Source organism: Lathamus discolor, chromosome 3, assembly GCF_037157495.1.
Source record: "Lathamus discolor isolate bLatDis1 chromosome 3, bLatDis1.hap1, whole genome shotgun sequence".
Classification (NCBI taxonomy): Eukaryota; Metazoa; Chordata; class Aves; order Psittaciformes; family Psittacidae; genus Lathamus; species Lathamus discolor.
In genome coordinates this window covers 25443310-25460902 of record NC_088886.1, presented here as the reverse complement: position 1 = coordinate 25460902, position 17593 = coordinate 25443310, and the positions used below count along the sequence as shown (strand labels likewise).

At 41.6% G+C, this 17593-nt stretch overlaps 1 protein-coding gene across 1 annotated transcript in view; it reads right to left on the bottom strand.

Moving 5' to 3' along the window:
* Positions 1-17593, bottom strand: part of LOC136009894 (ral guanine nucleotide dissociation stimulator-like 1) — a 67035-nt gene that overhangs the window by 16355 nt on the left and 33087 nt on the right. Inside the window, exons 5-9 of the mRNA XM_065670339.1 lie at positions 10519-10703; positions 7370-7494; positions 6443-6658; positions 2685-2788; positions 1454-1538 (exon numbers count right to left, since the gene is read on the bottom strand). Coding sequence (XP_065526411.1) covers positions 1454-1538; positions 2685-2788; positions 6443-6658; positions 7370-7494; positions 10519-10703 — 715 coding nt within the window. The remainder of the gene's footprint in view (positions 1-1453; positions 1539-2684; positions 2789-6442; positions 6659-7369; positions 7495-10518; positions 10704-17593) is intronic.

The following is a 17593-nucleotide window of genomic DNA, read 5'->3' as shown; positions in this document are numbered from 1 at the left end:
TCTCTAGCAGCAGCCGGCAGGCAGGCGCAGAAGCTAAAACTGCAGCCTGCAGCAGAGCTGTTGTCTGGGGAGAACACAGTGCTCTCTCTCCATGCCAGCCGACCTGTCTCATGGCATTTTGTCTGCTCTTCATTTAAATTGGAGGATGGATAGGCAAGGTCAAACACAGCTTCCCTAGAGAGATTATTTATAGTAAAATGAAGCAAAGGCTTTAAGGATTCAGTGGACGTGAACACTCCAGTCGTTACAAAGCGGTCCAAGACAAGGAGTAGGAGAGAGGTTCTAGCTATTCCGTGGAATTTTTCTCCTCTCACTACTTTCAAAATATCTCACCTGCTTTAAAACTTACTGACAGAGGTGGATAATTCATGGTAAACAAAGCAGATTGACAGGTTTGAATGTGCTCACCCATCCTTCCTGAGCAAAACACAGTGTTTCAGATACCAAGGCAAGGGGGTAAGGTACAAATGTCAGATTGACTGGATACAACTGCCAAAAAGTAAACTGATCAGCCAGGTTCTGGAAACATTTTTATGCAAACAGAAAATACTGCTGCAAGCATTCCTTAGTTTTCTACAGAATATAAACTTTCCCTGCTGTTCTTCCTCCCTCCTTTCAAGCTCCTGAACTTGGGATTCACCCAGGAGAGCATACAAGTCAAACTTCCAGAGAGAGCCTGCTTTGCTGTCCATCTGGCCACACACAACAGCAGGAAGCCTGTTCCTTCAAAATTCCCTGTCCCGTTTTCTGGGTCCGAGAAAGCTACAGGATAGATGGATAAACATCTTGCTTTCATTCCTCGGCTGAAGCTGAGGGGCAGTGCTCCAGTGAAGTCAAAAGTACCACAGTGGTGCAGCCCAGTTGAGATTCTCATCTGGAGCCGCACTGCACTCACCAGGGCAAAGCTGAGCCTTTCCAGGTCTGCTAAGAGGTACACAAGCGAGAGGCTTATCTCTCTAGACAGAGCAGCATAAAGCCAAAGTGTGAACCTGTAACCCGCTTCAGCAAAACTATACCACACAGCACCTCTTCACTCTGGTTGTGGCTCCAGTGCTGTCACAGGTGCAGTACAGCACATAGAGCTATTCTGGAGCTAGACTTCACCATGCCCAAAGGAGCCTTACCAAACTACAGCAGTGTGACATTCAACTTGAAGGGCTCCAAGCGATCCTGACCTGCTGTCTTGTGAACAAGTCCCCACTGAATCTGTGCTGCTGCAGCCTGCTGCTTGTGGGTATCCAAGCTCAACAGGGTAATGCTAGTGTAGGTTTTTTTCAGGAACAATGAAATCACCTCTGAGCCCAACAGAAAAGCACACGTTTCATGGACCTGTCTCCCCTGAAGCACCACACACAGCAGCTCAGGGAGAGACGAGCCTTGGCAGCTGGTTAGAAAAAACATTAACCTCAGCTTTAACTGAGCTCACAAGCCTTGCAACTCAGCTAATTCTCACCTTCATCAGTAGTTCCCTGATTGTCAGATAATTGTCATGGTCTGAGAAGATATCACCCAGCTCTTCAAACATCAGCATTATGTCCCTGTACAGGAAAAAAGTAAAGTTTGAGTCATTAGTAAGCACTCTAAATAGATCAGATCACTGTTTTTTTCTCACAAATCATTTACAGTTGGGCATATAAAAAGATTAACACAACCAAACTGCATCCAGTGAGATGCTGCACAACTCCTATGAACCTTCCTAGTGCTCCCAGTAAAGTAGATCTTATTTGACAGCATCACTTAGAAATACCATATACATGCAGACCCTGAGCAGGGTTTTTAATTACACTGCAGACTATGAGGTTGTTGCAAGAAAGGATGTAAATGGATACAAGGGACAGAAAAACAGCTGTCTGAGGTATCCTACATACTTCGGTTTTGCCCTATTCCATGCACTCCATAAAGCTAGAAGCATTTTAATTGAACAAGTCCCTTTCTACTGTCCAACATTATGTTTACAAGATGGCAATATTTTGACCAGGAACAGCAACACAGGGCAATGGAAAAAAAGATCCACCTCTCTAGGAGAAATGCAGAACTCTGCTGCCTGGCAGTGACATCTTCCTTTGTTTATCAAAGGCAAAGAAAAGAAATCTATTCCTCCCAAACTGAATGACCAGATTCCTCCCAAACTGAATGACACCATCTTTCCTACAAGGAGATTTCTGGTGTCTCTTTGGCATGCAGTAAATATGCCAGGTATTCCCATGTATGAAGTATTGTCTTTAATACAGGTTTGGATTTTGCTGTTTAGGGATATATTTAAGGACACGTCAGGACCAGGAGAGGATTAGTGAGGGCTGTAGCAACCTGGACCTCCTCCAACTTCATGGGAGAGAAGATAACAGACAAGTATCATGGGGCTCTTTTGCTGACTGTCTGAGAGCAGTGTGTATGCTCTGGTCAAGTAGCTGGTACCACAGCTTTTTGGAAGAGGTTGTGGAAGATCCAGTAAGATATAAAGGACAGAACAGACCCAGTATCCCCAAGAGCAAGCTGTCCCCTCAATATGTAAGAGAGCTCACAGCAATCAGACCCAAAAAAGGGGTCTGAGCCTCGCAGGAGTGAGAAGTTCTAACAGAACAGATGTCCACAAAGGAGCAGAATAGGAACAAGATGAAAAGAAAGAACAATGAGCTTTTTGCCTCTGTTTGGGACTGGCCATAGGAGCAGAGCGAGAGGCTTACTTTGGAACGCATGCCCAGGTCTTCTTCAGCCGATAGATGGAGTTGGACTGCAGTGATGAAATGATGGCCCTTAAGGAGGAAAAATTCTTCAGGATCCTACATTCCTGTGAAAGAAGCCATTAGAAACATGGGAGCATTAAATTTCAGCATTACAAATACATTTATGCTCTTCTGTTTGACTGGTGTCATGCTTGCTACACGTTCTCACATCTAAGCAGGCAGCAGTGCAAATATTTGGCATCAAAAATATCACTCCCTCCTCCAGCCACAAAATACTTTCAGGCCTTGGTACTTTAATAGTGTTTTCCTCACTTGCATATACTTATGGTGATATTTTAGCGCTACAGCTTTCAGTTCTCCTAGTAACAATAAAAGGGGAACCCAGTCCATGAAGCAGAGCCAAAAAGCACAAATGTTCACCTCTTAGAAAGCTCTTTAGAGTTACCAATCCCTTTTACCCTTTAGGGGAAGAAGCAGGCTTTGCCTCTTCATATGTGGTATTTAGACTATTACCCTCAATCATCCACCTGTCAATTATAAATAAAGACATGCACAGGAATAGCCTGTTATTCAAGTACATACACAAGTAAAGAGAAAAACCTTTCCAGCCTCTCCAGAGTTGCGATCAAATGCTAGCTGAGAGGCTGGTTCATTGACAACTCTTATGCAGCTTCTCTGTGGCAAAAGCTTTGATGGAAAAGGATACTGAAAAGCTTAATTCTTAACACCCTAGCAGATTCCTGGTAAAGCAGATGGAAGCAAGGGGAAGGGAGAAAGTCTGGCCTTGGACTTTTCAAGGCAATCTACTGGTGCCTTCCTGGCAATCTGTTGGTGACCCATGAACTAGAGCACGGGCACCAATGACTTAAGGAACTCTTGCAAATACAAGCTCTCACAAACACTGTGCATGCACATTAAGTAGACAGAACACCTGCCAATTTGACTGTTGCATGTAGATGAGAACGTACTCAAACTACAATTCTTGCTTCTGCAAATTTTTATGGGGTTGATTATAACACAGATAATGCTGATTATGTAAAGGATCCTTACAGTGAAAATTGACATGATTTGTTTCCTTCATTGGACCGAACAAATGTAAAGCAACCTTAGCATAAACAAAAGTCAGACCTTACTATATCAGCAACTCTGTTCATGAGTTGCATTTAGACTGACTGAACAATTAAGACATGTACATTTACTCCCATTTATTTACCTAAGGGAAAGAAAAGAAAAAAGTATTTCTGCAACTTAGAAGGCCACATTTATAGTGTGGCTTAAGAAGACTGACTGGGCAGACAGCACCTGAGGTAGGTATGCAATTTGGCTACATAAAGGCCAAGTTCAAGATCATGAAGTAGGACGCACATGGTCTGAAAGCTATTCTTGCATGGACTGGTGACAAAGAAGCAACATAACAGTTCTTCCTCAGAGATTGACACATTTAAGAATGAGCTCCTTTTTTTATGTCCAACTTGAAATTCAGGCTGGAAAGAACACGAACCGGCACAAATTTTCAGCATTTCTTTTATTCCAAATACAAGAGGAGTATGGACTGGAAGATCCAATTTGGAATCATCTCGACTTAGCTGCCTATTCCATAATTTAAAACACATTAGGAATTCAATATTGGATTTTGTGTTCTCAGTAATTTAACTGATTGCAGACTAAACTTCAGCAAGCTTTCATCTGTATGGAAGAAGTATTTTTAAGACCGGTTTGAATAATTGTTTCATGCTGTGCCTTTCACAAGAGCAATACCAGAAAGAATCCTGTGCAGAAGCAACTTTGATTTAAAAAAATGAAGCATAACAAGATCCTAATTATTTCACTTATTTTTAAAGAAAATATTGTGTGAGTGAGATCGGCTGCTTCTGCTCAGGAAGCTTATATCTGAGTAGACTGGAGAGGTCTGGAGGGCTGGCAGTTAGAGAAATTACTCAGTTTATCTTGTAAACCAAGAAACTGGATCCAAAAGTCACTAACAGGAACAAATGTGGAACTCCATGCTGCTAAGTTACAGTTAGTTGTGTAACTGCACACTAATGAGTGGCTTATTTTCTAATTCAGGCTTCTAACTATTCAAAATACTAATTTGCATGCAAAAAGCAAGCAAGTTGCTTCAGAAGTGGGCAGCTAAGTATAGATGTTATATATAACCAGCTGTTCTATATACACAGTTATTTTGTAGAGCATGCACATGCATTTTCATGTGCTTGGCTAAGACTGGCGTATTTCACTATGTGCATGAATTAAGTAAAGGGAGAAGTACTGCATCAGTAGAGGTGGAGAACAAAGTTCACCATCCACAGAGCACATATGATGAGAGTGATGCCTCTCCTGGCTCCCCCAGGCCTCCCTGCTGCCCCGTGATGAGCAGAAGGCTGCTTCGTACTCACCTGCCCAGGCTGTGGCCCAGGCTGCCCATAAAGCCTGCTTTAGCTATTATCATCTGCGGTTTAAAGATCTGCACACAGAAAACCAGAATCAAACTTCATAATCCATTCACATGGCTTATAAAGCAGCCATCAGATGATAACGTAAGTTGGTGTAAGTGCCAAAAGAGGTGAAAGTCTATTTCCCCATACCAGTTTCCTCAACCATGCAGTTGCCAGAGCTTAGGTGCCAGGACTAATAATACTCTGGAAGCATAGAAGTGCATTGTCAATGTTGGAAAACCTCTGTTTGCCTTGAGCTTTTTATGACTGCTTATTTTGTATAGCTCAGAAAGAATCCATGTGATTCTTAAAATAAAAGTCAATACGTATTCATATGAAAGTGCTTTAAATGTTCTCTTCAAAAAGAGCGATTGAGCGTACTGCCAGCTTCCCAGCGCTCTGAGGGGAGTTAAAAAGGTTACAGTAAGATATTAAAGACAAAATCTAAGCAAACCAGAGTTATGTAAAAAAAGGCACACAAAACCCTTTCACGCAAAGATTAACAAACACACAATTTCCTACAAGATCCTCTCCTAGATACTACTCTGCTATGGCAGAGAGAGGACAGGGAAACACTTTGAGACAGCCAAAATGGCTTCATCAAGCGCAAGTCCTGCCTGAACAATCTAGTGGCCTTCAGTGGACAAGGGAAGAGCTACTGATGTCATATCTGGACTTCTGTAAGGCCTATGACATGGCCCCCTACATATATCTGATGTATCTCCCACCATGTCTGATTTCAGCCCATGTGGTGTTCACAGATGCAGGGGAGGGAGCATGATGCTCATTGACTAACTATGAGTGGCCAGAGGCGGGTAAGCGCAAAGCTTATTCCGAATCTGGCCACTGCCTGCACCACTGCCAGTCCTAATCCATTCTTGTTAAAACTTTCTTCTGAAAGCAAGTCTAACCTTTGGATGATATCAACCATCCCTTAATTGCTTTCACTGATACGAGCAGTATTTTCTTCCTAGGGAAGTGAACTGGTTGAATTCATACTTATCTTACCATAAATGTTACATTATCAAGTACATGGCACTTCCCATGTGCAAGACACAGTATCTGACACCCTTCAAGTAGCACTGCCAACACTGTCAAGATACAAGCAACGGCCCTCTTCCCAGGATGGGGAAGGAACTAAGGAGAGGAGGGCAATACTTCATCTGCTATTACAAAGAAAGTCAGTCAAAACCATAAAGAATTAGAGCCAAGATGTTCACTGGCCTGGGGCCAATGCATACAACCTCCTTCTCCCCTTCCAACTGCCTCAATCCAAGGCACCCAGCACAAGAAACATTAAACAGCCTAGAACAAATGCCTTACATGTGCAATACGAATCCACTTCTCCATGATCTTGGCTCTTTGCTGTGTTTTGAGTTCCTTGCTATTCAGGATAGTGCTGACAACACAGTTGGTAACTGCATTGAACTGAGAGATAGTAGCTCTGATGGTAGGTGCCACGTGCTTGTTTTCTTCCTTATGCCTTTGAGACCAGATGCATCCCAAGCAGTGGTGGGGCACAACTTTCTTGAAGAGTTCCTAGAATGAAATAGAGGTGCCTAAGTCAGCATGATTCTCAAAGATCTCTACTGTCCACAAGAAGAAATGTGTGCTTACAGTACATACTGGATATAAATCTAATACGGTATTAAAGAGTAAATAGTTGTTTTCACTTAGTTTAAAATACATACTTTGGCATATTCTTTATAGGCTTGATGCCCTAACTGTCAGCTAAATAGTCCTGGGAAAAGAAGAGACACCCTTATATCAGCTGCACAACCAAAGGGGAAAATTTTTTACAGGATGATAATTTGAAGGAGTTTGATACAAACCAAATCAGAGCACTACAGTTGAGAGCACCTATACGTCTTCAGGCCAGGCAGCAATATAGCCAAAATGTGCTATTTCTCAGGTGCCAAATATTAAACTTTGCAAAAAAGGCCGTACAGTGTAATTTCACACTTAAAAAACCCTAAAACACCAAAACCAACCAACAACAACAAAAACAACAACAAAACCAAACAAAACAGCAACAACAAAAACCCAAAGGACTAAAAGAAAGAGCTCAATGAAGAAAGCAAGTTTGGATAACCAAGCCAGAGGTGTGTTCTGTGTCCCAACAATAGACCTGTTCTGGAACACTATTCTTACACTGATGCAAAACTTAAAATTAAATAAATAAATAAACAAAATTTAGAAGCCCAGCCCTATTTCCACTAGCGTTTCAAGTAGTACATATGCTCTACATACTGCATCCATGTATGTCAACTGCTCTGCCACAAGGTGTTCTTGGAAAGAAGAGAATTCTTCTGGACTGCAGATCTCCAGTTCTTCTTCATCACACTGGTTACTGGGGGAAGTGTTACGGAACTCATCTGTCCAGGATGGAAAACATGACTTGGTAAATTTATACAGCAAACAGTGAATTAAAGCAGGTGTTTGTTTAAGACATCACTGTACATATTATAGCAGAACACCCAAGTGGTCCAGGCTGATGCAAATGCCTCACTGTGCTGCATAGTTTAGTGGGAAAGATGACGACCCTAAGATTGAACTAGCAAAGAAAAGCTGGAAGATAAAGAAACACAGTTAGAAAGAATTCAGGTATTTAGAGTCTCTTAGCAGAGAAGTGGCTTTGCCCATTTGTTAAACATTCCTCCAAAAGAAAAACATCATCACCACCACCCCAATTCCTTATTAACATTGCAGAATTTTGTTAATCTACTTTTCAATATTTATGTCTTATAATCGAAAAAATACATCAATAATAAAACTGTAAACGGAGGAGTATGCAATTATATCCCCAAAAATATTGCACTAAGAATGCTCTTATATCCAGATTTCATCTCCTGTGTGTGGAAATAAAAGGAGATACCAGATTTCTTAGAGCCATTTGTGGCTACATGGACTATATTGAAGAGAGTTCATTCCAGCATCCCTCGCCTTCCCTCTCCAGGCATTTTTCCCAGAAAAAGGGAGCACAGTGAGCACTTACAAACATTCTGCTGAATGCTGCTTCTAAATTTGCACTGGGCAGCAGTGAAGAGCTGGGAGAGGAGAGCTGTCCTCACTGAGGGACTTGATCCAGTGCAGAAGGGAAGGGATTTCACAGATTTTTCCCAAGTCTCTTTTTGGCTCCCACAGGTTGAGAACAAAGCCACATTAAACACAAAGAAATGTGCCCTTGTTTCCCATGGTAGGGGAGGAAGTCAAACAGAAAATCCCTAAAAATAAATCCTCTTCCTCATCTCTTACCATAAGGTGACAGTAACTCCATAAGAAGGGAGGGGGGAAAAAATGGACTTGTTGAAGACTACCGACAAAGGTACTGAGTTTTCTGCTAGTGAGATTTCAGTAAACAAAACCAACAGTGCATTTCAGAGTATCTTATGCAATACTTTATACCCAGTTTAAGCAGAACAGACATCAAAGCAGCAAAAGCAGATAAAGTGATACTTCATCACTGTTTTTCAAAATACTTTGCTTTTCCTTCCTTCCTTAACTAACAACAAAACCTAATTGTGACTGTAAATTGCTACAGTTTTGATGTAATAACTTGTAACTACAGGCTGCATCCAGATTTCCACCTGCACATTCTAATTGCACCATTCATTGACAGAGCTAAATGCGACAAACGGAGACCTCTGTTTCAGCATTATTTTTCTGTGGCTGTTTCATAACATTATGTGTAATTGAATGGATTTCTAGTAAACCGTTACAAGAGTTACACTTTTTTCTCTCTTTTTTTGCTATGTGACTCCTCATTTTCCTTTCAGCTCTTGAAATTCAACTGAAAATCTGCATCACTGAGTTACAACCCTATTCCAAACCTCACAGTGCCCTTAAAACCAGGTCCTGGAGTACAATGCAAGACTTCCCTTTTCTTTTTTCATGCCTCTTCCTCCTTTCCCTCTCATTCTTCATGACTGTGTAACCAGTCTTTTCCCTGCTCTACCAGAAGCTGGAATCCTCTTCTACTCAAGTATCTCATCATCTTCAAATAGCTCTGATCCATTTAGCCCTCTCAAAGCCCAGCAGCCCGCTTGACTTCACTGACAGCAACCATGCCCCCCTTCTGAATTTGCAGTCTCTGGCTCACCTAGCTTTGTATTGCCCAAGCTGAAAGAATTGATGGCAGCACTGAATGGAGGTCTGATGGCACAAATCAAACTGTAGGGTCAGGACCCAAATTTGTAAATTCATAGCATAATTTGAACGCTTTAGAGGAAACAAATGTAGAAGCAGGGCTGCTGGGAACTTCTGTTTGCTTGGAACAACAGATGAACCCAAATACAGCTCTTGTAAGCTTTCTTTGACATGGGGGAACCAAACCCAGGAAAGGACATCAATAGGCACACAATTAGCAATCCTGTTCACTTATGTGCTTTCAAGACGGAAAAAGCCTGGGCTCTGTGTAGTACTCCTTTTTATGTACATTTTAAGGACTGAATTAATTTGGCATTTCACAGTAGTATGCATTGGCATTGTATTTCTGGAACATCTGGCAGATATGATTTTTATGGGATGAAATTTTTTTTTTCCTGTCATTTCCTTTATGCTTTATGACATGAATTATTCCCTCTCACCCCTCTACCAAAGCTGGGAGTTGATTCTAGTTCTCATTCACGCACTACGTGAGCTCCTATGACTCCTCAGTTTACGTAACAGGAAGCTTTCTGGCCAGGATAAGGGTATGTGTCAGGCTCGTTGCTGCACACAGCATACATGTGTTACTACAGTTCACTCTTCCTTCTGTAGACTGTGACTCCCAATAACGTAAGGTTTTCCTCTGTCCTTGGATACCAGCCACTCAAATAGGAAAAAACAGCCACAGACACTTCCTTTGACATGATGGTAACTAGGAAGAAAAGCTTCATGACAACAAGGCTTGTGACTCAAGCTGTATTTTGTTACAGCTCTGTATTTTGCTTTTTGTTGATTTGGCCTTTTCTTGGGGGATGCTGGGGGGGTGGTGCGTTGAAATCAGAAGACCAGCCAAAAAGCAGCTGTGTGTTTTATCTCAATGACATGGGAAGTGCACTGACAATTAACCACTTAGCTGCTGCAGCAATCTCAAATCTCTGGCTAAACATTAGAGAAGTGCTGGATTTCCCAATATACCCCGGAATAAACAGGCATAGGCACCTACACAGTGCAAGTCTCATCCCACACAGAACCTGCAGAGTCAGACAGAGAAGGGGTTTTTGGGTTTTTTTCTGTTTGTTTGGTTTTTTGTGTGTGTGGTGTTTTGTTTGGGTTTGTTGGTTTGTTTGTTTGTTTTTACGAGAAAAGTCACTGGTGCACCTCACAACATTGCCAATTAGCACGAGTTGATGAAATGTACTCCACCTAAATCCCTGTGATACCTTACAGTCTGAGAGAAGGGAAAGGTAACTTACCATCATTTTCCATTTCTTGGTTCTGGAACTGCTCCAAGAGGTTCTGTGCCCTTCTCTCTGGGTCAGAGCCAGATATATTCTTCTTTAGGTAATCCAGCATCTTCAGCAGACATGGGTAGTTGGGCGGCTCTCTGAAATCCTCAGGGCACTGATTGAGCCAGGCTCGTAAGATTGACGCTGTTGCACTAAGAACAAATACACAGAGAACTGGTTGTATACAGCATGTACTGATGCAATCATATGCATCTGTAATTAGTATAACAAAAAACCTCTAAGACTTTCATATTCTACGTGAAGGCAGTATGAAGACCTTCTGAGCACCGAACTGAATCTGCTGGTTTTATGCATGGAATCTTATTAAGATATCACCCAGATTTTCCCAGGGACTTCAGAGAAGTTGCTCCTGATTTGCACCCATACAAGTGGATACAGTTACAGAATCAAATCCACTTAAGCTATATTGACACCCTTCAATTAAATTCAGGATATCAAATAAAGGTAGATAAAGCAATGGAAAGAAGAGGAGAGGGGGAAGACAGGGAGAGGAGAGGGAGAAGACAGGCAGAGAACAGGCAGAGGACAGGGAGAGAAGCACACACTCTGAGATTGCTTCATCTGTAAAGATAAAACCCTAATCCTGACGTGTGCAGCACGGGTTGCACTGTGCTGCCAGTACCCAATATCAAGCTTGAAGCACCAAAAAGCTGAACCCGGAAGACACTGGTCTTGCTAACCTTAGGGTGAAATGCGGCAGAAGCTTTATTTTATCCTTAGCCCCAAAACAAGGAGGGGCTGTCAGATTATACCATGCAAAAAGGTATCTTGGTCATGCTGACAGTGCAGAAAAAGGATGCTTAGGAGTTACAAGAGTGTTGGATTTCATTCAGGAAAGTTATCCCAGACTTCTTAGACACATGCAGCTAAAAAGTCACCAATGGCAGAAAACTGCCTATGGACATTCTACAGACTAAGTGGAATGAGGGGAAACCAGAGCTGGTGAATCAACATCGTCTCCACCCTGCCTGAAACACAGGGAAGTGGTTTGTTTATCTCCTTTTCCTGGTTTATGTAGGTTTTAATCCACACCCACCTATTAGATTGGTTCTTAGATACTGCACAAAGGTAAGCTTATGGGAATTTCTTTAAAGCCTATCTTTTCAGGGATTTTTCATTGTTTGAACTTGATTTTGTAAGAAAATAAGACTTACAATTTACACTATGGTTTTCCAGAACTAACTTAGAGTTTTGTTGACAAATTTCAACTAAGTGTGGAAACACTGAAAGAACTCTGGAAAAATAACCTGATTTCTTCAAGGTCTAAGAAAATTCAAGCCTGGCTAAAAAGAAAAATGAAAAAAAAAATATTAGCAATTTATTTTTTCTGCTGCAGGAAAGGCTGCGAGATCTTTGGTTCTTCACAGCAATGTGCAGGTAACTCAGTGTGTATATTTTTAACACTGGCCACAGCAAAATTAGAGGCTAGGAAGACACAGAGGGCATATCAAGAAACACTTTAAAGAGGATTTTGTTTACCTGAGCTGACAAAGAGATAAGGGAAAAGGAGTTTTGTGTGCAGTCACATAACATTACGCACTGGCCACAGCCACTGTTTCATGCTAACCTACTGTGGTGCTCAGAGTAGGACATAACGTGAGAGGGAAAAAAACCCTTGTTCCAGAATAGAAAGCACAATAAACATCTAAAGACCCTGAGAAAAGGAAGTTCTGAAGATTTCCTCTGCGACACTGAAACCATCCCAGTATTTCAAATCTCTTCCAGCCAGTAGTCGCAAATGCTGTGGCAGGCACAAGAGGTGTTGCTACAAAACACAGTTTTCCTTCTGTAAGGAAGCAGATCTTAGGAGCTCTACTGCCATCAGAAAAAGAGCTGAGATGAGCAAGTGACAACAGCCCTAGTTTGCAGCAGGCTCTCTTTCTGCAAATGCTTTCTGCTCTGCTGTGTAGCTAGCTGTGAGAGCTTAGCCCTCCAATGAACATATTTTTCACATCTACAGAAACCTTCCCTGACACCTATTCCAATAACCACATTTCCAAGACCCTCGTGCAATAACAGTATTCCATACACCCAATGATATTCCATGAAGAAGAAACAGGCTATGCTCCCAGTAAAAACCACTAAACATGCGTGTCCAGTTAGAGACACCAGTGTGTCAGCTCAAAGAGCACCTGTGCTCATGATGATCAGGCACCTGGCTTTTAAAGTTCAAATTCTAAAAAATACGGATGTAGTGGTTCTGGGTCTATTGTGTTAATAGCTGCAAAATGGAAAGGGAGAAGCAAGACAGGAGGACTTCTCTTTCCTCAGTTTATGAGACCGTGAAGAGAGTTCAAATATGAACATAGATTTCACATGTAGACAATGAGGATCCCAAAAGCCAACCCAGAAAGCTCTTGTATCAGAGCTGCATACTAATACTGCCACGTTTGTACTGTAAGTAGGGAAACCACAGCAATATCTGGTTAACTCAGCTGCTCAATGTAATTCAAAATAAACTAATAGCTAAGAAAGAGTTAAAATAAGTTTCTCCCACTCGCCTTGTCTCATCTTAACCAAATTAGTTTTTTCCTCAAAACTCAATTAACCTTTAATCCCATAGAGATGTCATTTTACAAGTCCTATTCATTTTAGTCTGGTTTTTGTCTGCTTCTTTCCCTAATATTGTAGCAACCTTGAATTTCTAATGAGACTATTTGGAAATCTGTCAGTAATACTGTTTGGGTAGGCTTGCCGACAGGAAAAACTCTGGAATTACAGTTTCAGCGCTACAAAAAGTATTTACAACTAAAAATTAACATGGAAACATGTTCCAGATTTCAGGTTTCACTGCAAACATGAAACAGATTGTGCAAGTTGTAAGAGTCTCTCCACATTTGAAAACTATTTTGGCCTGAATTTTCACAACTTTGCTCAGGCAAGCTACTACCATAAATGCAACAAGTATGTGTTCCACAGTTTAAGCCAGAGGTGGCCAAACTTTTTATCTGGAGCTTCGAGACCATTTTTCTCAGTCAGGACAGGTGTCACACAACAGCCAGTGCTCCATGACTGCCACAGCAAAGCCAACAGTGCTCCACATCCCAAGGTACAAGAAAGGCCACAACAGACATGTTCACAGCAGTGCTCCCAAGCTCTCGCTCCGCCCTCCTCTAATATTTTTAATCCACTCTAGTCCCACACATACCCTGAATGCTGTGTTACAGCAATACTTACACAAACACCAATGCCCTATGCCCACAGTATTTTCATTTCTCTTCCACCACAGGCAGGAGAACACTGTGCCTCGCTGCATGACCTAATTGAATACTTAACTCCTGCTCTTATGCCCCTTTTCCCCACCCATATCATGAGCTCGCCACCATCCCTGCTGGCTCCACCACCAAAAACTAGGTTCTACATTCTTTTCTTAGGAGCATTTACCAGTTCAGCAATGATTTGGAAGGAGCCTCTCCCCAGGATAAGATCTTGTATTAATATTGTTCACATGCTGTTTAGACTAAGCTCAGTTTCCACAGGCTTGGTTGATGGCCACTTTCATAAGCTGAAGAACAAAGAGAGTTCAAGACAGACCCAGTTTCCCAGAGCAGGGTGAACAGTTCACAACTGTTACAGACACTGATTTTTGCCAGCAAAATCATTTCATTCAAGAAGGGAAATAGGAAAGAGAAAAAAGGTACACTGTGCCCTACTGAATTCCTATCGCCCAATTGTTTAATTTGTGTGTCAGAAAGGCAAGATTTCTGAAAACAGGCTACAGAATTGCTCATATCTTGCAGTAGTAGCTTTACATTTGCTGCCCTTGAGAAGAAACTCCCTGTACTTGACAGACCTAGAGACAGATACGAACGGAAGCCTTCCAAGATCTCAGACAAGAAAGAAACATCACAGAATACATTTTTAACGGATTGATTATGAGCTATAAAGTTTTCCTTTCCTTTAGAAGTAGAAGGGAAACTTGACAATTAAGAAGGATAAGGAGAACCTCAGTTGCAAAGAGAGATTAAATGACTGGTTTCCTATTAAATTAGACAGGAACATGTACAAAACTATCTGTCATTTGCCAAACGCATACTTAAGACCATCAATGGAATAATCTTTAGAGACAGCTCTTCCTGCTCCTCCACTGTCCATGCAACAGTTTTCAGGCTAGCTCACACAGACTAAATTAAGCCAGCTGTATTTTCGCAGTTTTGCTTATCAAATAACAACATGGGCAGTTAAACCTCAGCTTTGAATCAGGGGTAAAGTGTATGTAAAGTGCAAACAACAGTTGCTGTAAGGGTAGCTTCTTACGCCCAGTCCATTTATAAATAACATGCTGATGACTTCCAGCAAATGATCTGCTCTTCTTGTGATTTGGGAAGAACTGGTTGAACAGTATGAGGGGCGGGGGGGGGGGGTGGGAGGGGGTGTTTGCTAGGACACACATAAAGTCACTGAGGGAACAGGTTGGCCGGTTGTTCTGTGTTTTGACATGCCAACCTTTATTTTTCTTTGCTGTTCTAATTGTTCTTTTTTTGCTTAGTTCTGGTTGTTTTCATAACTCTTCCACTCTTCCATTGCTTAGACTGCGCTGTGTTTGACTCCACTTCTCATGTAACCACATTGGTTTCTGCTGTTGTTTTAGCTTAATTGGTTTTACGGGAATGAATGCTGACTGTTGCTCTCCCAAATGCACCTCAACTGTTTCCCAACATGGATTTCCCAGGCATCAGAAACTTCCAGCCAATTTTGTTCCATTTGTCTCACATTCCTTTGGTGTCTGTTCTCCTGGAGTACAACGTCTCAGGAGCAGTTTTATTTCTGCAGGACTGTAACAGTTTTCCAGTCTTGTTTTCCAGCATGACCATTAATGTCAGTAGGAAACAAAACACAAGTTCTCTTTCGGGAAGATCAAAAATGCTCAAGAAACCATAGGACAATGTTTTTTATCACTATGAGAAACTCCAAATGCTGCAGTATTACATTGAAAGTTTTGGTATTTGCTGGTTTAATGCAGAAGAGGAGAGGTAAACATGCAAGACCTGCCATGTGGTAACTGAAGAGTTCCTTAATTTTATTTGAACTGGTTTACCCAATTGCTGTGGAATGAAACGGAGATTTCAGTTCGGGTTCGAGCTGCTTTGTCTGCGGTTTTCAATTGTGCCACATTCCAAGTTTTAGTAACAAATAAATTCCACATTTTGATAATAAAGCAGATGTAACTAGGAGCTGACGTTCAAGGCAACAAAAAAACCTCTGAGTATTTTGATTCATTTCTGTGGCCTGTCATTCATCTGGGGGACAGCACCAACAATCTACCCCAAATCAGCAAACCAAAGCCAGTGGCAGAAGGAAATCACAACCTTATGCTCCTAGAGGAGGCTTGAAAGGACTTTTACTGTTACTCAAGCTCATTTAGGATTTAAATGTCTCTGAATTCAGGCACGGCAGTGCTTGGGAGTGCAGAAGAGAAGGATTTGAGGGCTTAAAGCTCTTTAACTTTTTGTACTAAGCAAACTGGTTTTTCTTCTCATTCAGCTGGTCCAACTCCAACAAGACTCCTCTCTTTTACAGCACTGTAAGTATACTGCAAGTATAAAACATACACAGGGAAAAAATAAATAAATAAAATCCCCATTTGAAACTTCATCCTGCAACCAGGAGACCAGTTTTCCAGTTCTACCACCTTATCTTTAGTGCCCGTGAGAAATACAACCTAAACTGGGACTTACTTTTCTTTGGCTTCATCAGGAGAGATGTAAATGAACAGATCAGAACATGTCTTACTGTTTACAGCACAGCATTTCGTTTTCATTGCCTTTGCCCTGGCTGTGGACTCTTACTAGCTACAAAAACAAAAGTTGTTTCTATGTACAGGGAGGGATGGTGTACTTTTCCACTCCCCATTATATTTGCCAACATGCCTAAAGAGTATTTTTAAAGAAAATGTACGAATGTTAGACCTCTAGAAAGCAAGCAAACAAACAAAAAATCATGGTCCAAGTCCATGGACCAATATGACAACACTGCTTCTTGAAAAACCTCTCCCACAGATAATCTCAGGTTCATGCTATTATATTTTTGCCTGAGGTCTCCAAGTAACTAGGTTCAGTCAACATTAAATTAGTCTTCCCCGAATGCAAACATTGCAGGCAAGCCTGGTCTGCCAGGCTGAACATCCTTCTGTGTACACTGAACAGGAATGAATCACTTCTGGAAACTTCCCTTACAGAAATCTTTAAAAATCTTGGCAACAAGCTTAGCACCTTTTATCCATGAAGTGTGATGTGCTGCATCAGCTCTACAGGTCTTGCAAGCCTGGCAAGTCATTTCAGTGACATGGCCTCAGCAAGCATTGTTTCAGACCCTCACATTACCCAGAGGCATCTCAGTATCCAGTGAAGCTACTGACTTCCGAAAGGTAAAAGCAGTTACAATATTTTGTACTTTGAAGGTTTTACGGTCCTTTCCCTGTCCTCAAGCAGCTCCAGCCACATCTTTAACGCCTACCTTCTGGGAAACAAGTGTTCTGTTCCTTTAATACACCACCTCTCTAAATTAATGGAGTCTGTGCTTTGGGTACAGTTGTCTGCCAGCAGTGGACTGCCCAGAGATTAAAATTAACACCATCTTTCAGTACAGTGGGGAAAACAGGGCAGAAGATATTCCACAATCACTCTGCATAGACAGCTCAACCTTTAAACAGGGAGTTAAAAGTTAACTGAGGAACTCTCCTGCTCTGAATAGAGATCACAGTGATCAGGACATATAATCTAAAGCATTGTTTCTTACTGTCTTGTAGGCAATATACACAACCATTTCAGAAGGACTGAAGTCCCCAAACAGCATTAGTTGCCTGGCTTACTGATCCCCTTACCAGAACATGTAAAGGTGCTTGAGATCTCTTGGATGCAACTACCTCTTTGAAGTTTCCCATACCTCCTGGCTGGTAAGGTGTGTAGACGACCAAGAGAAAGTATTTCTTTTGGCACTAATTTCTTTCCTTATTTGCTTTTTGTCAGGTGACATGAACCAAACCAGACAACTGAGCTATACAACCTCATTTAAAAACAAA